A 23,110-nucleotide genomic window follows, 5' to 3' on the forward strand; every position below is an offset into this window, starting at 1 on the left:
TAGGTCCTAAAAACAGAGGGACAGGGGCACATTCGCAAAAGACCTCATTTCCTTCTCTACCTCCACAGAGCCAGACTAAATTACTATGTGCCCCAAACTGAATTCCTCCTCAAGTGGCTGGTATGCTGAGAAGGGATGCGTTTGACTCAGAGGGTCACTTTGGTGATGCTGGTGGACGTGACAACCAGCATCCAATAACTAACGGGGGATCCCACCTATTCCTGGTCAGGGAAGGTCTCCCCAAGTATAACATAAACTGATTTCGAGATGAAACAATACAATTGTTCAATAGAAAGCACAAAATTCAGTCCAAGAGCAGGATCTGAAAAGCACAGATGAAAACATTAAGAATTCAAATGATGACGTTAAAAACGGAGGCTCCTAAATTTTATATCAACAATTGAGATGTCCACCATTGGCACCGGCAGCCCCAGGGTGTTGGGGGCCTGACGAGGACTGTGAAACCCTGTCTGGGATGTTGTAAAAGGGTTCTCTCCAAGTGCGGTGCTCCAACCTTGGCATGCAAACTACTCTGTGTTTGTTAAAAATGCAGCCTCCTGGGGTTCAGCCAGGATTACGGATTCAGAATGTCTAAAACAGGGCCTGGGAATCTGCTGGTGATTCTTCACACACTAAGGTTTGAGAACTGCTGGGTTAGTTAGTGCCTTGGGTCAGTAGCACGATTTCATGCTGGCTAAGATTCCATCCACCCTGACAATCTCTAATTCTTATGAGATGATCCAGGATACATCATTTCTGTCATCCTTTTTGACACACTTATTTTTAAAAAGCCACATTCCTTGCATCCATTATTCCCCAGATTAAGCTTTCTCTGCATCTGGCCTGACCCCCACTGCAAAACCTGCACACAGACCGTATATGATAAGTGTCTCTTCAGTAACACAGGTAAGCAAAACGCATTCCTCCTGACCCAAATGTCCCGTCTCCGCCCTGCCCTGCCTTGCTCGTTTTTAAGAAACAGGAGTGTGATGGGAGAGGAAGAGGGTCCTGGTCTTCGCACACACATCTGTCTTCTGGTGTCAGAATGCGAATGGGGCACAAGAGGAGGTCGCAGAGGACAGTGGGGCTGGGAGCGGGCTGTGCCCGAGGAGGGTGGCGGCCTGGGCGGCCGCCTACAGGTGCAGCTGGTGCCACATGGCGATCTGCCGGCGCGGATTCTTCAGCATCTCCTCCCAGTGGCTGCGCTCGGAGCCTGAGGCGTGCAGGCCCAGGCTGCAGCGCCCAAGCGGGCAGCTCTGCCCCTCGGCACCCTGGCCCAGCACGTCCAGCTCCACACTGGAGGCCCGCAGCAGGTCATCCGGCAGCTCAAACATGATCATCTCGTTCCACACGGGGTTGATCTTGTGCTTGGCGCGTTTTGTCTGCTTCTTCTTCAGCTTCCGAGCCTGGTGCTTCAAGGTCACCTTGACAGAGACATCTGGGGAGAAACAGGGGGACAGAGACAGAGAGAAGGGCCGAGAGTGAGCTTCTGGGGCGTGGTGGGGCCTGGGACGATATTCCCTCTTGGGGATGGAGAGACAGGGTCTCTGGCTCAAGATCTGCACTGAGGCACCCTCTCTACCACCCCTCCCCCCACCCCATGGGCCATGTATTCATTCAACAGCTATTAAATGCCCACCATATGGCAGACACTGATCTAGACATGGGGGTACGGCAAAATCTCCTGCCTCAAGTGTGGAGAACAGACCATAGCACAATATATATGGCTGGTCATCAGGTGGCCCATGACAGGGTCACGCTAAGCTATAGCCAGGAAAGTTTGTCGTGAGCCCTTCCGAGTGCCTTCATGTCCCACATCAAACCAGGCCCAGGATGATGGCTCAGACGTCCTGCAGCTTGATTTTAAACTCAGACCAGAAACACTAAGCCATCCCTATGTCTTCACCCCCTTGGTTCTCCGTCCAAGCATTTTTGTCTGTTCCTAAGATAGTAGGTCTCCTACTGGTTGGTTGAGTTCTTCTCATCTGTTCTTTTGCAGGTTTTACTTGAGGATCCCGACCTCATGCGGAGGGTAAGGGCAGCCTGCCTTGACCCCCAGTAGAACTCTCCACCCCAGGAGACTGGCCAACAGGTCACTAGACAAGCTTTCTGGTAACATCATGAGGTGCAGGACTCAGATTGTGTTTTCATTAGTCAGGGTTTCGGAAGCAAATGTGAGAATAATTGTTACTCTGTATTTATTGCTATAATTATCACCCCCAGGCGGTTAGTTTGTTATTTCAGCAGAGATATTTGAGAGATAAAGTGCTCAGCTGTAATTGTCCTGACAGGAGCTATAAAGATTTAAAAAAAAAAAAAAAAGAGCAGGAGACAAAGTATTGTCTGGAGGGGATGAGGAAAAGCATTGAATTCTGACCTTTGGCTCAGGCATCTGTCAGCCAGACCAACTCTTCTGATTTCATTCGCCAAAAATCTCTTGCTCAAAGGTTCTGAATGCAGAGGCAATTCTTTATTTGTTTGCTGCTATAAATATCTATTTATTTATATCCTGCTCTGAGCCCTTGGCTCCCGGTCCAAGTATCATAGGACTGACCAATGCTGCTTTTCTGCTCTGACAGGAGAGGCTGTTTGGTCCTTAAGACTTGCGGCGTGTGCTGCGGTATCCAGAAGGAAAAGCCAAGGCTTCCAGAGTGTTGAGGAGATGTTTATTTGGGTATATGCACAGACGCCGCCTTAGCCTGTGCACCCACACGCTTTCTGGTGTCGCCCACACTCAGCTGGTGTGGGGATGGCAGGTTGGCAAAGGCTGGGAAGAGAGAGGAGCCTAGGGTGGGTGGGGGGAGTAGAGTGGCGGCTAGCTGAAACTGGAGAAGGAGAACCCTGGCTTCCCGACACCTGCCTGGAAGGTGGGTCCAGCCAGGTCTGGTTGACGAGGGCTGGGCTAAATTTTCCCTACAGCCCAGACACTCCACTCCCTGGCTACAGTCTGATCCTTGGCTTCCTATGACCCATGGGTAAGGCTGATTCTTCTCGTCATGGATCTGCAACATAGGGAGCCCCAGCTAGCTCATTCCTGGGCCCCAGTGGGTGGGATCGGCCCAGGAATGAATGGATGTGAATTTAGAGAAGTGAGTGTGTCCTTCCAAATTGGTGTGTACGTTTGGGGTGGAGGACACGGCTGAGGCTGACTCCACAAACGTACTGACGTTCCACATCCCTGCTCACCTGTGCCCACTGCCTCCCAGGTGCCACCCCCCACCCCCGCACCTATTCCTTGCAGTGGGAGGGGCCCTAGCTCCCCTCTCACACCTCACTCACCCTTCCCCAGGAGCTCCTTGGACTGATTAGCGTGGAGGTTCTTGGCCTTAATCAGCACCACTAGGAGGCGGTTGGCAGCCGGGAGGTAGCTGATGGAGAGAAGGACCTCTCCCGTTCCTGCAGACGCCTCCTGAAACAGAAGAGGGGATGCAGGAGGTGAGTCTCATTTAGGGATGCCTTCTGACCCCCTCACCATCGCTGAGGCTGGGATCACACTAGCCTCGTATCCAACGGGCATCCTAGAAACCATTTACCCATCAGTACTGCTTTCTCCACCCTCGCAGAAGGGAGGAAGGCACAGAGGAATTCTGTGTAGCATGTGTTTCAATACAAGTTTTTTTCATTTGCCACAAAACGTGATTTTCCAAATAGTTTATATTCAAATCCAACATATAAAACAGATCAAAGAGATGCCACTCAGGATGTGGCAGGGCCAGAGTGCCTGGACCCCCTCTCACCTTCATCACCCCCGCCCCCGGCTCCTGGGGCGACTGTATAGAGCCCTAGGGTTCTAGGGAACAGAGTTTGAGAACCACTGCCTTGACTCATCAGGTCCCTGGGGCAGCAGGCTGCTGTAAGACATTTCTCTGCTTGAAAAAATAATCCCTTCCAGGCCCTGCAGGGCTGAGAGAGTCAATAATGCGATGTACTAATGCTGAGCAGGGCCTGGCTTGGTCAACAGAATGGCCAACCGTGTCAACAAAAGGCCGGGCATACGAGGGGAGGTACCACACCAGAGACACTGGCAGTAACTGTGATTTGCAGGAGGTGCTGATGCCTCCGGGACGCATCCAGCATGCCCATCCCCCATCTGCAGCTTTACAGAGTGTCTCCACTGAAATTCCTACAACAGTTTGCTTGGAATTTCAACAAATCCATTGAGGGACGACAACGAGGGAAAGAGACACCACAGGAAGCAGGTCACAGCCCAAGGGTAGTGCTAAGAGTATAGAATTGATTGTCTGGTTTCAGTTCCAATCTTACCATTTACTAGCTGTGTGACCTTAGGCAAGTTATTTCTCTTTACAAAACGTCCATTTCCTCATCTGTAAAATGGGAACAATAATATCTCCACCCAATGGGGTTGTGAAAATTAAATGAGTAACTATTTGACGGCTTAGAACAGTGTCTGGCACACACGACAGCACCTGTCCCCTTGCTTTGACGATTACCGCTAGTTATCAAGGAAGGACAATCACTACTTCTTGAGATGATTAAGTGGCAACATTGTTTCTGGGTGAATGGGAGCCGGTCTCGGTTTAGGGAGTGAAGCTGGATGGAGTAGCTGGCCAGCCCTCTGCCGGGGTCACACCTTTCATGCAGGAAACATGTCTTCAATAGGACCGCAACAATTCAACTAGCCCTAAGTGGCTAGTCATACGATGGAATGATTCTGGGAGATGCCAGGAATTTGGTAATGGCATTAAGTGTAGCAGCTAACATTACACATTCTGTGCTGGGTGCAATTACAGTGTCTATCCCCCGAGCCTTCATCTCCACAAAGCCATCCCCAGCACCTAGCACACAGCTGACACACAATACATATTTGTGAGAAGGAAGGGTGAGACATCCCATTTAATCCTGACAACAAGAGTTAAGAGGGATACTGACCTGGCTCCCATTTTAAGCATAAGACCCTGATGCTCAGAGAGGGCACTTCACTGCCTGAGGTCATGTAGCCTCTAAGTGGCAAAACCGAGCCTTGAATGGGGGTCTGGTCTGATAGCAAAGCCCCAGTCCTAAACCCGTGGTCCTCCAGCATCCTCGGTGGACAGACCTCTCATTTCACACTAAAGGAACTGAGTTCAGGCATGTGTACTGAGGGGTGGCAGCTGAGCTGGGATGGGCACCAGCCTCCTGATTCAAGATCACTTATTGGAGGTCCACAGTTGTTGGCCTGGGCTGTGGCCACAGGGTGACCGAGTGAGAGAAGCCTGGACCCATCAGCCCGTGAAGGGCTCGTCACCTCTGTGTAGGGAGCCAAGAGCCCCAGATGAGCCCAGCTGGCTGTGCCACAGCTGGAGAATTTTAACAGCATCTGCCCTCTCGGCTCTGCTGTTTGTAGTACCTGCTGACAAAAATAACCCTCTTTCTTTCTCCATCTTTTCTCTGTTTTTTCCCATACCCACCACCCCTGCATCTTTCTCTTGGGCTCTCAATGAATCATTCCAGCTGCCCTTGGAGTGGGTCACTCTGTGGTCCCTGGTGACGCACATGCCACTTTTGGCTGAGTGTCTTCCGGTGAGAACTGGGGCACCGCTGGCACCTCCTTTAACCCATTCTGACCAAGAGAAGAAAAACATGTGGGCTACAGCAACTGATGGCTCCACCCACTTTGCTCAAATCAGCCCGCACCCTCCAGCTAGTGGGGGCAAGGGGCTCCCTAGCCTGGCCTTGGGGCTCTCTCATACACCAAGAGCCCCATCTCAGACTTCTGACTCCACGCTGCCCTCTGAGATTGTTCACATTCATGGCAAGCAGGCCAGCGGTCCAAGTGGATGTGGGAGTACATTTGCGGAACAGTGACAGCTACCATGAGTGTGATGATTATTAGGATGGATGAGCCGTGAGGGCAGGTCTTTTGTCTTCATCACTGCTGTGTCCCCAGCTCCTGGCACTGTGCCTGGCACATGGTGGGAACTGGGCAAGGTATTTGTGGAATGAATGAATAACTTTTGTTCTTCTAGGGGAAAGGATGGAAACAGGTTAGGTGCCTGGGATTTCTGCACAGATAGGCTGCATTTCTACCATTTTGGAGCAGCACCAAACTCTCCAAAGCCCTGGGGTGGAGCCCCTCCATCTCCTGAGGAAGCTGGTTTACCAGCTGAATAAACCAAAGTGTCGGGTTCCTCTTCCCGGGGGGGCCCAGGCTGTGATTCCACACAAGTCCCAAATCACACACTAATTAGAGAGTGTGCTTGGGAACAGCCTGGGTCCAGCTGAGAGCGCCTGTCAGTGTTTATCAATTTTCTGAGGCTGGGAAAGAGAGGAAGATAAGGCGAAGAAGATATCACAGCAAAAAGTGGAGCAGGTGGGGAGTGAAAGCGTGCTCTCTCCTCCCTCAGAGTTCATCAGGAAAGGCACCTGCTGACTGCGTCTCGTACACTGTCGTGCACTTACATCCCACAGAGGCAGGAGGACAACCCGGGATTTACAACCAGACTGACCTGGCCTCAAGGCCGAGCTTGCCAGGTCCCAGCTGGGAGACCCCACGCGGGTCACTGAGCTACTCTAAGCCTCAGTTCTCTTGCCTGTAAATGCCATAGTCCTGGTGTCACTTCCGCCTGGTTGATTAGGGACAGAACTTAGGTAAAGTTCGAAGCATAGCAACTGATAGATGGTAAAAGCTCAAAAATTAGTGTCTTTGTTAGTATTTTTATTACTCCAGTCTGGGAGTCAGCAAACTTCCTGACCAGATAGTAACTATTTTAGGCTTTGTAGGCTATACAGTCTCCAGATAAGGCACTGACCAGCTGGTTGAGAGACTGGTCATCCAGAAGGTTCCCTCTAGGCACCATCATGGCAGACCCTTGGATGAGGCCTGGACCTGGGGGCCTAAATAGCCACACACTGTCCTGCAGCCCTGACCTTCCTTGACCCCCCTCACTGTCCTGGCCTGTGGGGAATGATGATTTGCTCTCCAAGGAACCTCTCTCTGAACAGCGAAGCATCTCAGCAGACGCTTGTTTCCCACTCACGGCTTCTGCAGCAGCAGAGGGGTGGGGAGAACCATCCCAGGCTACAACCAACACCCCCCAGCACTGGTCACTCCTTCAAAGCCCAGCACAAGCACCACTGCACACCAGGCCTTTTAGAACTCCCCGTCAGAGCGCTTCAGTTAGGCCCCTCTTAGATGTCTTATGTCAGATATCATCATCGTCATAGCCAACATCACTGTCATCATCAACTGTTCCAACTTCTCCCTCTGGCCTGTACTTTCTGCGAGTCGAGGGGCTCTGCCCGGCGCTCCTCTCCCCTGCACCGCCTGGCCCACACTAGGTGCATGGGGAGTATGAATGGTTTTAAATGGGGATAATATTGTTAGCACCAGAGCCAACTCACTCACAATGCGATGTCTTCCATGACGGCGAGGCCAGGGGTGGGCGTGTGCTTGGCAAGCTAGAAGCAAAACTAGACACCAGGAATCCCCAGTGCTGAGCTATCAGTCTGCTCCAGCCCTCCACCCTATTCAAGACTCCACCTTACTTTGATACCCCGCCTCCCTCTCCAGACCCCCGCCCCTAGCCTGGGAAGTTCTCTGAAGTTTGTTCCATGAGCACTGGCCCAGTGCTGCATCCCACGCGCCACTAACAGGTTTTACCTTTCCCGGGGAGAGGCAGCCCTACCTTAACTGAAGTCTTCAGCTCGCCCCACTGGGCGGCCCCCAGAGGCACCGACACCCCATCCAGGCCCAGGCACAGCTCCCCAGCCACACTGTGGCGAGAGAAGCGGTCGCAGGTCCTCAGGGTCAGTGTCAGGGTCGCTGTGGGGAGCTCCCCCTCTGCCAGGGGGAGCGCGAGGCCTTCCTCCCACGTGGTGTGCAGCTGCCGCCTCTTCAGGGCCGTCTGGGCCTCCACGGAGCCCATCCTGTTGGCCACGCTGCCCTGGATATAGCAGTCACAGCCTCCGTCATGGTCACTGGTCACAGCTGCAGCCGGGGAGAAAGCAGCCAGATGTAGGGCTTGTTGAGGACCAGGGGAAGGGAGAAGTAGGGCCCTGCTGTGAGCTGCAGAATCCGGCTTAGTTGTCATGACCTTGGGTGTCTGAAAGACCCCGCCGGGGCTGACGACACTGGCTTCGTGCAATCGCCTTTCAGTAAGACATTTAGAAATCGGAGATCCTCCTCATGACTCTGAGATTTCCCCAAGGCGCCAGGGCCCACAAACTGCTGATGATTTTCATCAGTCTTGCTGCTGATTCCATAATTCATTTGCTCTCTACATTAAATATTTACCACACAACTACCTGTGATATAAATCGCTTGGCCGCTACCGCATGACTGCTGTTTTACATTCTGAACTTTGGTGTTTTTAAGGCTTCCCCGTGTGGAAATTTGCACCTGTGGAGCTTTTATGACTGGTTCCTCAATGATAATTTGAGAAGGGGTAGCTGGCATTACCCAGGCAGAGAAGATGAAGAACTGAGGCCGTGTGTCCTAATAGAAAGAGCCCTGCACTGAGCTTCGAGGGAGCTGGGCTTAGTTCTGGCTCTGGCACCAGTTCGTTGGAGTGATCTTAGACAAGTCACCTGATGTTGCTAGACTTCAGTTTCCAAACTGTAAAATGGGACTACTGTGAAGCCCAAATGTAAGAAAGTATATGAAACACTAAAAAAAATCTTAAAAGAAGTAAAAACGAAAAACACTCCCTCAAAAAAATAAAATTAAGTACAAAAGTCCAATTTATCCTGTCCCCAGCTTCTAGCTTCCAGGAGCCACAGAGTAGTGCATTTTTTAGCCCCGATTCCTTTGCAAAGTCTTAGCTTTGTTTGCTGATGGTAAAGTGAATTGTCAGGGTAGGGAGACCAGGGACATCCTGACCCTGTAGGAAAGACTGATTGGTTCAAGGACTACAAAAGCCTTGCTGACCATTCAGAATACCCTCTGTGTCTAGCACAGGCCCTGTCCAATGTCAAAGGCATCTATGGCAGAGATGACTAGCTGTTCACCAAAACCCATTCCTTCTTTTAACTGGGCACCTGCTAGGCCACATTTCCCAGCCTCCTTTGCAGTCAGTGGTCATGTGACCAAGTTCCAGCCAATGGGAAGTGAGCAGGCGTGATGCATACCTTACGTAGGATACAGCTTTTAAGGAACAGTTGTGCCCTCTCCCTGTTCTCCCCATCCTTCCACCTGCTAGATACAGATGACAAGGAGGCCTCAGTGGAAGGAGCCCGGTCCCTGAATCACTATTTGGAGGAAAGATGTCCACCAACCAGGAATCTCCACTTTGGACCGGTATACGAGAGAGAGGAAAAACCCCTGTGTGTCTCAGCATCACACACGTCAGGGTCTTGTTTGTTACAGAGTGCTAATCTAGTACCCAGTGCTACCTCCAGCCACAGATGCTCTGGGGAGACGAGCACACAGAAGGCCGTGAAAGTCAGCTAAGAACATACCTTCCAGGCGCGTCACAAATAGTTCAGCCTTCTGCCTGTCGTAGTCTAGACGGTAGTGAAGTTTGGGAGCTTGGTTCCACCTGGCAGCCTTCTCTGGGTTCCAAGTCTCCATGACACAGACATCCTGCACCACACCTGTTAAGAAGGTCAAGCCATTACTCCCACCCACGCTGGGGTCCTGTTTTCCGGATCATGCCTTTTCCATCTCTGCCACAAATCCAAACCCAAAGCTTCCTAATTAGTTGCAAAACCATGGTGGCTGCACCAGGGGACCACCTGTGGTCCCGGGCATTACCTTTCAAGGGACCATCACAGCCCAGTGGGCAAGACACGGGCTTTGGCATCAGACGTGAGCTGTTACATAATAGTTATGGGACCCTGGACAAGTTACTTGACTTCTTTGAACCTCAGTTTCCTCATCTTTACAATGGGCATGATAGCGGTTCCTCCTTCCTGGAGTTCCTGTGAGCATTAAATGAAATAAAGTGAGAAAGTACTTAGCCCAGGGCCTGGCCCCTGGTGAGCTTTTAGTAGGAGAAACTGTCACAGACTGTGTGGTCCTGATCATCCTGTTTCAAGCAAATCATTCCCCAGCCCATCTCCAGCTCCGTGTCTCTCACAGAGTCCAATCCCTGCTCCCCGGGAGTTCATGGCTGGAAATAAATGTCAGAGAATCAGTCAGGCAGGAGTAGATACTGGAGGGCAAGGTTGGAGATAGTGGATTTGACTTTAGAGCATGTTCAGTAAATACTTGCTGAATGCATGAATTTAATTCAGAAGTTCTGAAAACTACAAATATTGCTCACTCTGCCCCTCACTTGGACAGGAGCCAAACATCTGGAAGGTTCTCATTGGTCAAGCAGCTAATGAGAATGAAAGGACCCAGCAGCTAAGGAGACTCCACTTGTAGCAAATTGGAATTTAACATTTTTTTTGATTTTCAGGACTAATTTAAAGGGCAGAAATATAAAGGAGTATTTAATTTCCAAAACGGTTCATTATTGGTTTCCTGCAAGTAGTGAAGAATCTCCCTGGTGCGTCTAAGCAAGGAACGGGTTGACCAGGATGTGAGCAGCAATGTGTGAAGCCAAACACACACCCACCCAGGACCCGGGTGGCTTCCAAGGGCAGCACATGGACAGTGTCAGAGGGGGCTTGCCTGGCACCCTGAGCTCTCGGGTCTCAGACTGCTTCAGCCTTCAGAATCAAAACCAAACCGAGATCAAACCCAACCCAGCACCCCTGGGAAATGCAGAAGCAGATTCAGCTTCAAAAATCAGGACCCCGTATATGTATAACTGATTCACTGTGCTGTACAGCAGGAAGTAACACAACATTGTAAATCAACTATACTTCAATAAAAATTAAAAAAAAAAAAAGAATCGGGACCCTGAGCTCTAAAAGGGGCTGATGCGGATCATTGATGGTGGGAGTAGACTGAGTTGCGCACGTCATGGGGACAGTGTCTAATCTGGCGTCCTCTCCCTCTGCACACCCTGGCCTCTGGTCAGTATTTGCTGAACCAATCAGCTCTTAGATTTCGGTGGAATCAGAACGTGGTTGTTGCCTTCCGTGGTGGGGAAAGGAATGAGGAACCAGAAAGAGAAAACAAATGGATGTGTTCTGAATTCTTCCAAGTTTCAGACTCTGAAGTACTCTACTGCTGTCCTTGGTGGAGAGTGTCCAAGCCTGGCTTCATCCCAGCCTTGAGAAATCTGGGGCTCCCAAGAAAGAGGAGCCCCCCTGTGATTCTGCTTCTGATTCTGATTACCACTCCCAAGGGTCCTCATGCAAATTGTTCCCCACCCTCCAAGCTTAAGCTCTCAACGCCTCAATGGGTTTATTTTAAAATGTGAGCTGGCAAACCTGGAGGCTAAAAGCCAACCAGGATTCATTCCTGCCACCAGCACTACCCGTATTTGTTCTCGAAGAAACGCCAGCAGAATCACCGTGGTTCTGGGCTGGGTTGGTGGGGGGCACCTGTTCACTGGTCAGCGTGGTGCTGGACCCAGACCAGAAGATGCCTTAGGAGCCAGTTACGCTGCTTCTGTTTGCACCATCTCCCTCTCCAACCACACAAAACAAAACCCCAAACCATGTAACAATCCGTTCTCCTGGCTGGATTTTTTGTCTCCTTATAAAAGTCTGCATGCTCCCTTGGGTTAGGCACTGTCTCTGTTTCCATATCTGCCCCAGCGTCCAGCATAGCGCTATACACAGAAAGGTGTTACATTCTTGATGTTGATGCTGATGAGAAGGAGAATAGAGACAATAATAATGATGATGTTTTGATTACATCCTTGGGCCAGGCTCTGAGTTAAACACTTTCTATGCATTATTATGTTTACACTTTACAACAACCCTACTGGGCAGGTGATAGTATGATCCCATTTTATATACGAGGAAATTGAGGCCCCCAAAAGATTAGCAACGTGACCAGGGTCACACAATGGGTATATAAAAGGGGAGAGATTAAACCCACGACTCTGAAGCCCGTAGTTTGACCGCAGCTCTTTAGCCCCTCTCTATAGTGGTGCCCACGTCTTGAAAGGGACTCTCCATTTCCCAGTGGAAAGTTGGAGGCCTTGGGGAGACGCAATGTGGGAACATGCGGGGAATAAAGGGCTAAAGGGCTGTCATTCCAAGGTGCTGTGCCCACTGCTTGCCCAGTGTCCAATGCCACGGACACTGGGGCTGGCCATGCCCACCATCTACAGAGATGTTTTCACCCCTCGCTCAGTACTGCCCACGGAAGAGTGGGGGGTAGAGATCCCTACCATTCTGAGGAAGGACCAACAGCTCTTCTGTGACCTGCCTCTTCAGGCGGCTGTCATTCGGGACCTGGGGGCTGGCAGGTGCAGCGGGCTCCTCTGTGGTCCTCAGCGTGTAGTCAGCGTAGTTGATGACCTCGGGGGCCGTCACAGCCGGCCTGGGGCCGTAGATGTCTGGGAACTTGAGGAGGGCCCGGGGCTGAACGGGCTCTGTGGACTTTTTGACGTTGAACTGCACACACAAATCACTCTGATTAGTCCACGAGAGGATCTCCTGCCTGTTCCCACCCACAGAAATGACAGTAGATGACCTGAGCTTTCAGGGGAGGCAGAGGGAGGGCTGTGGTTGCTTTCTGCTCTGAGGACCATGACTTGGGAAGGCAAAATGTCATCTCCAAGTGCAGCAGAATCCCCAACATCATGACTCACGCCAGGGCCCGCTGAGATGTCAGCCCTGTTCGTCCATCCCGCGTGCATCCATTCCCTGTGTACCCTACAGCTGTGCCCGCAGGCGTTCCCCAGGCCTATCACGGTGGTCTTCCCTCCACTGCTCTCCTCTGTGCTCCCTGCCTCTTTGTTTTCTCTCCTCCTAGTCTTTCTCTCTTATTCCTCTTCCCCCACCCTTTCTCCACCCAATGGCTCAGAAATGTCTGTGGTCCCACAGACATTTGCAAGACATCCAAACTCCTTGCAGTGACCTGTAAGTGCTCGGCCAGCCTGGCCGTGCTCATCTTTCTGGCACTGCCCCCAAACCCCTTTCCAGCCACTGAGCGACCTGCTTCTCAAGCAGGCTGAACTCTTTCTGGGTCTGGCTTCTGGCCCCCACCTCCTCCCCGCAAACCACTCACCCCCACCTCCACCAGCTCTAAATTAAGTCCCTCCTCCAAGCCTGTCCCTCCTTATCACCACATCCAGCGCTTTGCTTTACAGCGTCTCTCTCACCCTGGACTCTTTTCACCATAGCCTGGCCTGTTTGTGGTCAGTCTCTCCCACTAGTATGTGAGCTCCATAAGCACAGGGATTATGTCTTGTCTTGCTCCTGCAGTGTCTGCTCACAGGGAGCACACAATACATACTTGTGGCTAGGGCTGCCATGTTCAGTTGTGTGTTTTGTGCACTGCACAAAGATGTCTGGAGGAGGAGCAAGTGGGGGCTGAAATGCAATTTGTGCACCCGTTGCCCAGCTATGTGCCCTGGGGTAGGGCTAGGTCCACCTGGAGGAAAGCGCGTCTTTTCTTTACACAAAGACCCACCTGCTTGTCAAGTCTTAAGTCAGCAAGGCTGCCTCGTACAGGAGTGGAATCTTCTATCTTTGTCTCCACTGGGGACTGAGATTTCTCCTACTTGAGGGATTCAAAGTTATTTAACAGGCAGCAATACTGGGGACCTGCCCAGTCCCCAGGAAATTGGGGGTGGACGACCAGATCTAGAGCTTGAGACGCTGGCACACTGGGTGGGCAGCCCACAAAACGGCCCTCAGTTTGAGGCAGGTAACAACCCACAGCAGAGCCCCCAAGGAGCTGCCTGCCCTCCACGCTGTCCTCCTGCCCCTCCGCTCTCTGCGGCTGTTGGAGGGACTGGCCAGGCATGAAGGCTGCTCTACCCAGTGGCGGGAGTGACTGAGAGGCTGGGAAGTGTGTGCAGTCCTGGAGGGGGGCGGTGGTTACATTGTTTCAAAGTTCAGGTTTAGTGTGTTTGCACTCTGTACATTTCACCACCCCAGGACAACTCCTGGACATTCTGCCCTGGTTGAGACTCTGTCCCCAACCGTTCCTGAAGGACGCTGGAACTTGATGATGGGAGCATTCCTAACTATCCTCATTGACTGGACAATGGATGGAGAGTCCATGAGAAGGTGCGAAAGGGGTGAGAAGCAAGAGCCAGCCTCTTCTGAACACCCACTTCCTGCGGGTACCCTGAGGGCTGCAGTCCCTGCATTGCCTCACGTATCCTTCAGAACTCCCTGAGGGGCTTAGAGAGGATAAAACACTTCATTCCTCGCTTGGAAACACTGCCCAGTAGGCTATAATGCAGCCCAAGCTAGGACACCTCTATCCTGATCTCTGCTGAGTGCATCTGGCACGCATGAGCTCGAAAAGCACTTCCGACTTCAATGGACCAAGGTTGCCCTGGACCAGTCAGTGCGGGCAGTGACAAGATCAAGCCTAGACCAGCCTGGCCCCCAAGCCCACTGCCCCAGTGGCTCCCAACCTTTCTTCTGCCTTCAAGCCTTTGCCAGGCAGCACCCACCCTTCAGAGACGCTTGTCATTATTACACATTTCGACTAGGCACCCTGGGAGGAGCTGTATGATTTGCAAAGTCAGGTCCCCTTTGCACCTCCACCACATTGAGAGTGTCACTGGGCATCCAGGGGCCTGGCTTCTGGTACTGACCCAACCGTCTGAGCTTGAGTGACTTTTGGCAGGTCATTTCACCTCTGAGTTATCACTCAAGAGACAGGTGATTTCAAGGCTTGTTTCACTCCCACAAGCCGAGCTACAGAGGTGGGAGACGCTGTTCTTTATTTGCCGGTACAGGTGAGTTGGGGAGACAATCACAAACAGGAGAGTAAATAAGAGTATATTTGACAGTTTGGGACTGCAGTACAGAAGCAGGCAGCAGACAGCCTGTGTAAATAAAAGGTCATGAAGAACCTAGTGGCAAGACGGGAATAAAGACACAGACCTACTAGAGAATGCACTTGAGGATATGGGGAAGGGGAGAGGTGAGATGTGACAGGGTGAGAGAGTGGCATGGACATATATACACTACCAAATGTAAAACAGATAGCTAGTGGGAAGCAGCCGCATAGCACAGGGAGATCAGCTGGGTGCTTTGTGACCACCTAGAGGGGTGGGATAGGGAGGGTGGGAGGGAGGGAGACGCAAGAGGGAAGAGATATGGGAACATATGTATATGTATAACTGATTCACTTTGTTATAAAGCAGAAACTAACACACCATTGTAAAGCAATTATACTTCAATAAAGATGTTAAAAAAAAAAAATCTAAGGACTTTTGACCAAAAATTAAAATGTTCTAAAATTACTTTATAAATCAAATTAAAATAATTTAACATTTGAATTCAAATGTATTTAATGCTCCCAGGAAAGGAAAACTAATAAATTGTTTTGTGATTTAGGGTTTAAACAAAACAAAAAAATAACAGGTGGGAGAGAGCAGACGATACCTGCAGGGGGCAGGCAGAGGAGTCCTGGAGGTCAAGGAGGAGCCAGGGCGTGAGATAGACCTTGAAGGAGAGGGGGTCTGGAAGGCAGAGGGAGGGCTGGGGAGGAAGGCTGGGCCCCGGGAGGAGACACACAGAGCAATGACCGATGTCCCCATGTCTTCTTGTCCTCCACAAAGTGGTGCTTGCCTCTAATATTTCATCTGAGTTATGCTAATTATTCTATTTCACAATAAAGAAGCGGAGAATGGAGGAAGTTCAAGGTCATACAACTGACGAGCAGTATAAAATCAAGCCTCCAGATATTTTTCACTTCCAAATTGTGTCATTTCCACTGCCTTGCAGCTGTTTTTCAAAAAAATAAGTCCTTGTTTGTTTTGGATGCTGGATTCTAAGTGGCAACTGCAGCATCGCGGGGTTCGGGCTGCTAAGACTCCCTCCTTTGCGGAAGCTTCCCACAGGCCACTGGACCACATCCTCTTCTCAGAGTCACCCTGTTCTGTCACTTGTTGCGGCCAGAACTGAGGCTCTTGGGCTGGTCTAGGGAACACTTTTACATTTACACTTGGTTTCATCTCAGTTCAATCATTTTAGAAAAGGGCTATGTTGATTAATTCCCAGTTTGATCAAATTTGGCTGACTTTTCATTTTTAATAGGGAAATAATCACTGGGCTCAGTTTTGAGTGAGGTCCAGTCTGTGTCACCTCAAGTCTCTGCAGAGCCTGAGTTCGAATTCCTCCCTACACAGTGGGTCTCACTTTGTGTGCCCCTGAGAACCTCAGGAGCCTGCAACGGGCTAGGCTTTTCTTGGGTGTCCGTCAATATCCATTCCCTTCTCCCTCTACCTTCCCTCCAGGTCACCAGGCTTTCTGGGTCCCACCCCAGCTCCGGGGCAAGGGTGGGGAGGGGGGTTCTCTTTGGTCTGATTCTATTCGTTCTTGGCATCATCTTGGGAACTGTTTCTGCCCTGGGGAAGCCACCCCAGACAGAATGAAAGGACTTGCTTTCCACGGCACTAGAAGAGATTTTCTCCCCTGCTGAATAGGAGGTGTGTGGCCCTGCCTCGCGACACCAAGGTGAGCCAGTCTTAGAACAGAGCCGACAAGGTGGACCACAGAGTAGAGAGACAGAAGGAAGCTATGTCTTTGATGACAGTGTCATTAAGCTCAACTGAGCCTGAAAGCTGTCCTACCTTTGTACTTCTGGTTACATGAATAATGTTGTTCTTATTGTTGAAGCCCATTTGGATTGGGGTCTTTGTGAATTGCAGCCAAAAGCATCCTGAACTGATGCAATGCATTTTTTATTGAGCAACACAGGAGATCATGACCTTGGTGTAGAGAAACTCTACCGTAAGGCTCAAACATCTCCCTGAGCCCCTCTGCATCCAGCCAAAGGCATCCTCTTTTACTGTTTATCCTTGTCCTGCCTTGGTAAGATCCTGTACAGCAATGGCTGTCTTTAGTGGAGAATGATTTATAGCCCTTGACCAGGCGAGAAGCAGAGTCTGCTGACCACTACATGAGCCTCTCCAAGTAGTGAAAGCAGCAGCTGATTACCTATCTCGTTCCCTTGTACAATCTTATTTGTTGCGTTTCAAAACCCTGGTTCCACCACATCTTTCAAGTGCATCTATGTTTCCACTTAAATAGCTTAAACTTCAATGCCCAAGAAGCAGAAAAGAGGTTTGGGGCTTGAGGGAGGGAGCCTGGGAAGGCATTATAGGTGGAGCGGATGAATGCCTGGGAGGAAGGAGGTGCTCAGCAGGGCAAACCCCATGGGAGGACCTGAGTTCAAGCCTTACACCGCCGATGTAGGAGGGGCAAGATTTCAAAGTGGGATTCTCTTTCTAAATGCCCCTTGAACCCAGAAAAGAAGGTCTGGAAATAGAGATGCAGGATGAATCAGGGAAGGTTTCCAGGGGAGGCAAGCGTTCAACGATTAGGGAATGCCCAGCTGTGCTCGGCACTGCAGGTACAGAGATGGGAGGGACACCCTCATTGGAGCATCAGCCCCTTCTGATCTGTATCCTTGGCTTCTCCCTCCTCGCCTGTCTCCGGGGCCATGAGCCACTTGCTCCTCCCCACGTGGCCAGCTCTGCGCGGACACCGACCGGCTTCACATAGGCACAGCCCCAAAGTGTCTTATGTCTCGCCCGTGCCACACTCCTCTTGCACCTGCCCTGGGCTTCTCTGTGGCTGCTGAGGTGTGAGACACCCAAGGACACTCTGGGTCCACCCAAGGGCAACCCAGATGTGTCAAGAGTTAAAACTCCGTGGGGGGAATTCGACCACTGTGGGCTCCTCCCTTCTTCCTCGCTACTCCTCCCAAACAGTTCAGTGACATTTCAGAAGATGACACCTCGAGATCCAGCAGTCGCCCTTGACACCAGCTGGTGGCCGGCTCAGTAGCGCTCCCTGTGCGTGCCCCCCCTCCTCTCCTCCCTCCTGCATCCCGGGATGGCACTTGCTGATGAAGAAAAGCCCGGAGGCCTCCGGCAGGCTCAGCTTTCCTGTCGTCCAGGCTAAGACAGACGGTATGGGTGGGGAGGGACACACCTTCATTTAATGAACAGGTATTTATTGATGCCCTACGACAGGCCAGGTCCTACGCTAAGTGTTAGGAACATCGAAGTGAACAAGACAGATGCTGTCCTTTTTTATGGGGCTTATGTTGATAAAAAGGAAATTAATTATGTAGTTAATGATCTGTAAACAAACGTTTAACCTTACTAAAGATGTCAGGTGACCCCTTTTGTGACATGATTAATTTTTTTCACCTAAAGACTGTTTATTAATTCAGGTTTTCACTCTGGGGCATCCATCTTAAAGCATCACAGCGTCCAGGAAGTTACGGGTGGGGGAAACAGTCCCAACTGGAAATGGAAATGGATGGCTTTGCCCTTTTTACTTGAACTTTAAAAAAAGAGATGGCAGAGTAAAAGAGAGTTGAACATAGAGTTTTCAGATGAGGCCAAACACGGGCCATTGTGGCCGGGGTCTGAAGCTCAGCACGGCAAAGTCCCCCTCAGAGGGGAGCTGGGTCAGAGGACAGGGACCTGCCAGCCTCTGTCACTCTGGGCTCTGACACTGGTAATTATGCACACTAACATGCGTACAAGAGTTTGAAATACAGCCTTGTGGTCAGACTTCATGCTCTAAAACAAGATAGCTTGGGTGGAGTCCAGACTCTGCCAGCTACTCGCTGTGTGATCTTGGGTCTGATTAACTAACCTCTCTGTGCCCCTGGTGTCTTCATCTATAAAAGGGGGTGTTAATAATAGTGCCTATCTCCTGAGGTTGGATTGAGGAGTAGAAAAGACAACTGGGTGTAAGTTCTTAGCACAGAGGCTGGCATGGCAAGCCCTTGGTGAATGTTGGAAATATTTATTTGACCCTGGAGTCTATGTAAAGTTTTTGATTTATGCATTGGGACCAGTATCTATATTCTTTTTCATATTTTTTAGCACAAAAGAATATATATATTCTTTTTCATAGTTTTCCCATTATGGTTTATTATAAGATATTGAATATAGTTCCCTGTGCTATACAGTAGAACCGTGTTGTTTATCTATTTGATATGTAGTAGTTTGTATCTGCTAATTCCCAACTCCCAATTTATCTCTCCCCCAACCCCCTTTCCCCTTTGGTAACCATAAATTTGTTTTCTATGTCTGTGAGTCTGTTTCTGTTTTGTAAAAAAGTTCATTTTGTATCCTATTTTAGATTCCACATATAAGGGATATCATATGGTATTTGTCTTTCTCTTTCTGACTTAACTTCACTTAGTATGATAATCTCTATGTCCATCCATGTTGCTGCAAATGGCATGATTTCATTCTTTTTTATGGCTGAGTAGTATTCCATTGTATATATGCACCACGTCTTCTTTATCCATTCATCTGTTGATGGACATTTAGGTTGCTTCCATGTCTTAGCCATTGTAAATAACAACTGGTAGTTTCTTAAAAGTTAAACATATATCTACCCTATGACCCAACAATTCCACTCCTAGGCATTTTTCTAAAGAAGATGAAAATATATGTTGACAAAAAGACTAATACACGAATACTGATAGTAACTTTAGTCATACTAGCCAAAAACAGAGAGCAGCCCAAGTGTCCATCAACAGGAGTATGGGTAGGTACATTGTGGCATATTCTTACAATGGTATACTCCTTAACAGTAAAGAAAGGAATTGTGAATATACTCAACAACAGGGAAAAATTGCAAAAACATGGTAAACAAAAGAAGGCATAGTACATAAGCATCTATACTGTGTGATTCCATTTATATCAGTGGTTCTCAACTCAGGGGACACTTGCAATGTCTGGAGACATTCTTGGTTGTCACAGCTGGGGGTGGAGGCCGCTATCAGGTAGAGGCCAGATGCTGCTAGCCAGCATCCTACAATGCACAGGACAGCTCCCCACAGCAAAGCATTATCTCACCCCAATGTAAATAGCGCCATGACTGAGAAACACTGATGTAGATGAAGTTCTAGGACAGGTGAAACTAATGAATGGTGATCGAAATCAGAACAGTGGTTCTGATTGCTACTGGGGAGAACTGAGTGGTAAGAGGCATGGTAGAAGTGTGGGTTACAGCCTAGAGGATAGCTATTTGTCAAAATTGATCAAACTAGTGACTTGGGATATGTGCATTTCACTATATGACAACAGTACCTCAATAAAATTTAGATAGAGATACACACACACACACACACACAAACACACGCCTCTTGCCCACCTGCTGAATTAGGCTTTCTGGGGTGAGCATAATAATCTGTATGTTGAGTGAGTGTCCCAAGTGATTCCTACACATGGCCAGCCCAGAACCTGCCTGTGGACCTGCAGTTAGGATCCACTGGTCTCTGGGTCAGTGTTTCTCAAACTTTCCTTCCAAAGCAGCACCAGAGGCAGACGAAGGTAACACGTACTCCAGAGAATGGGAAGTCTTCTGGAGTAATTGGGATTCTTTCTTGAAATCTCCAGTTCTATCTTCAAGTTCATGTGACTTTTTGTATTTGACTCCATATGATTGCTTTAGTATTAAAGTGTTTTAAATTACCATCAGGACAGAAAAGTTTCGGTTATTTATTTTGTGACTTGGGATATTTCGCAGGACACTGGCTAGTACCACATTCCCTCTGCTCCCCAACACACACACACACACACACACATACATACACACACACACACACACACACACACACATGCGTGCTCTAGTGGAGAAGCAGGACTCTTTCTTCCTATGTTGGACAACATACAATAAATCAAGCTAGAAGTTAACTGAGAGAAACAGTCATTTTGCTTCCAGGGAAGGACCAACTCCTAGAGTCTGTGTGAACAACCATCTGTCCAAATTTTCATTCCAACTGTATAGATAACTCCTCTAAAGAGAATTTGAGGTGCAGCTATAGAAGCTCTTAACAACCCAAAGCCTTGATCCTCTCTGCCCATTCCCTCTGTGGAGCATCCTTGCACGCACCTACAACTGATTGAACCTTGTTGGCTAGCAGGACGCTTGTTCATGACCTTGTATTAGTCAGGGAAGACCACCTGCTATGTAACAAACAACCCCCAACCTCAGTGGCTGAACACAATAAAAGCTGATTTCTCTCAGTCTTGAAGGGTCTGCTGGCTGTTCTCCAAACTCAGAGTCCTCCCAGCCTCTTCCATCTTGTGGTTCTGCCCACCTGTGCCCTGTACTGTTCCAATATGAGCTCACTGAATCCTCATAATAACCCTATCAAGAAGTGCTGCTATGATCAATCCCATTTTACAGGTCAGGATGCACAGCCAGCTAGTGAGTAGTAGAGGAAAGCTTCAAACCCAGGCTGGCTCTCTCCAGAGTCCTCTGTTTACACGCGCTGTCTTGCTTCCAGCCCTTTCCCACCTCCTCATATTTGTAGTCATCCTTTACTGTTCACCCATGCTTTGTGCCCCTTAGACTGTTGCTTGGGCCACCCCTTACTCTGCCCCTGCATGCCCTTTAGTCAGAGGAACAGAGTTGAAGCGCTGGTTCCACACTTTGATGTGTAGAAATTTCATCTGGGAGAATGTAAAAATCAGATTCCCAAGTGCCTCCCTTGCCTTGACTCAGAGGTCTTAGGTGGATCCTAAAGAATCTGTGTGTCTAAGAAGCTCCCTAGGGTGACTGTGACACAGGTGGTCCCTGAGGCTCACGTGGGAACGCCCTGGTTTGGGGGAGGTCCTAGAACGCCAGGCAGGGTAGATGGAGAAACGTCCTCTTGTGTGGTGAGCTGCTCACAGGCACGACCTCCCTCTGTCACGTCCTCTCGGCTCCCCACAAACAGTTCAGTGATGATTGATGGAATCAATGCTTGGATGGCTGGTGAAGGAGGGTGGGTGGTGGGGGGATCAGTATAATAATAATCACTATGATGGAGACCAGCGAAACACGAGACAGAGTGCGTAGAAGCACATCAAACTTTGCCCGGGGAAGGGACAGGATGGGGTGGGGTGTATAATGGGAGGAGAATTTCATAACGATTCAGAGACTCTGACTTTTGGTTGCTGCCCCCCCAGCCCCGCCCCGAAGCCCGGGCAGCAGTTTGACAAGTGCAGAAGTGGGGGAAGGGCTTTCTGGGTCAAGGCAGCAGCATGAGAGTCTGCAGTGTGTTCAGAGAACAGCGGGTACCAACAAAGCTTAAAGCCCTACGAGAAAAGGAGGGGCAATGAGTGTTGCCATTATCCCCATTCTCCTGCAGGACACAGAATTCAAACGCAGATTTCAAAAACAATAATTCCACAGGGCTGGAAACCACACAATGGCAAGATTCCACCCAGAGAATCTTGTAAGTGGTGCTGCATTGACTCCACCAGTTACATCACAAAGCCTGAAAGGGCAATATGGCCACCATCTCTGTACCACTTCCTCTGCACCAGACGCTCTGCAAAGCGCAACAGCCTTTACTGCATTTGACCCTCACACAACCCTAGAGATAAGTGCCTACTGTTTTCTCTTTTCTATACCCTAGTGTTAATAAATAAAAATAACTTAATTCCTTTCTCTACAGAGGAGGAAGTTGAGACTCAGAGACATTGAAACTTGTCCAGGATCCCACAGCTAATGTATGACAGCTCTAGGCTTGGACCACGAGTCCACCACGAAGCCAGTGCTGCTAAATGACATTTCGCAACATGGTTCCCTGTGGACTATGTCTCTGGATACCAACCATAAACTGGTAAAAATGGAAACGTCCAGATCATTGCATTTGATGTGCTGTCACATCTCACATCATTAGATTGATGACCCCATGCCCCTCCCCACCTGGTTGCTGTTGTAATGACCCGCCTGGGTGTTTGGGCATCAGCCTTGTTCCTGCTCTCAGTTCTGAATCTGGGTTTGACATTCCTTTTGCAGAAAATATGTTTCACTTGTGACCTGAGCCACGACAAGGTCAAGACTATGTTATAACCTCATCAACACTCGTCAGAAACGTTGTTTCAAAGCTAGGTTATTTTAAAAGGGCACAGAAAACTCTCCTGGTCAGTAAACTGGGGCTCAAACCCAGCCTTCCCTCCCCATCTATCCATCCTTATCCTCCCATCTCCAGCTATCATAGCACGGCTATGGGTTATCATAGTTGACAATGGGTTTCATCTCTGAGCCAAGTCCCTCAACCAGCCTTTAACTTTTAAAATTCCACTGTCCCCTCCACTGTATTGGTTCACTAGAGACGTTTAAAAAGTCTTTCTTTAAACTGAGTCCATGTGTAGGAGGGGAATCT

The 23,110-nt window shown here is 49.6% G+C and overlaps 1 protein-coding gene across 1 annotated transcript in view; it reads right to left on the reverse strand.

Moving 5' to 3' along the window:
- Positions 1 to 1,133: 1,133 nt before the first annotated feature.
- SYT13 (synaptotagmin 13) overlaps positions 1,134 to 23,110 on the reverse strand; it is a 39,332-nt gene continuing 17,355 nt past the window's right edge. Inside the window, exons 2-6 of the mRNA XM_059929663.1 lie at positions 12,174 to 12,399; positions 9,397 to 9,531; positions 7,626 to 7,927; positions 3,280 to 3,409; positions 1,134 to 1,438 (exon numbers count right to left, since the gene is read on the reverse strand). Of these exons, the coding sequence (XP_059785646.1) occupies positions 1,134 to 1,438; positions 3,280 to 3,409; positions 7,626 to 7,927; positions 9,397 to 9,531; positions 12,174 to 12,399 (1,098 nt within the window). The remainder of the gene's footprint in view (positions 1,439 to 3,279; positions 3,410 to 7,625; positions 7,928 to 9,396; positions 9,532 to 12,173; positions 12,400 to 23,110) is intronic.

This window comes from Balaenoptera ricei, chromosome 8, assembly GCF_028023285.1.
Source record: "Balaenoptera ricei isolate mBalRic1 chromosome 8, mBalRic1.hap2, whole genome shotgun sequence".
NCBI lineage: Eukaryota > Metazoa > Chordata > Mammalia > Artiodactyla > Balaenopteridae > Balaenoptera > Balaenoptera ricei.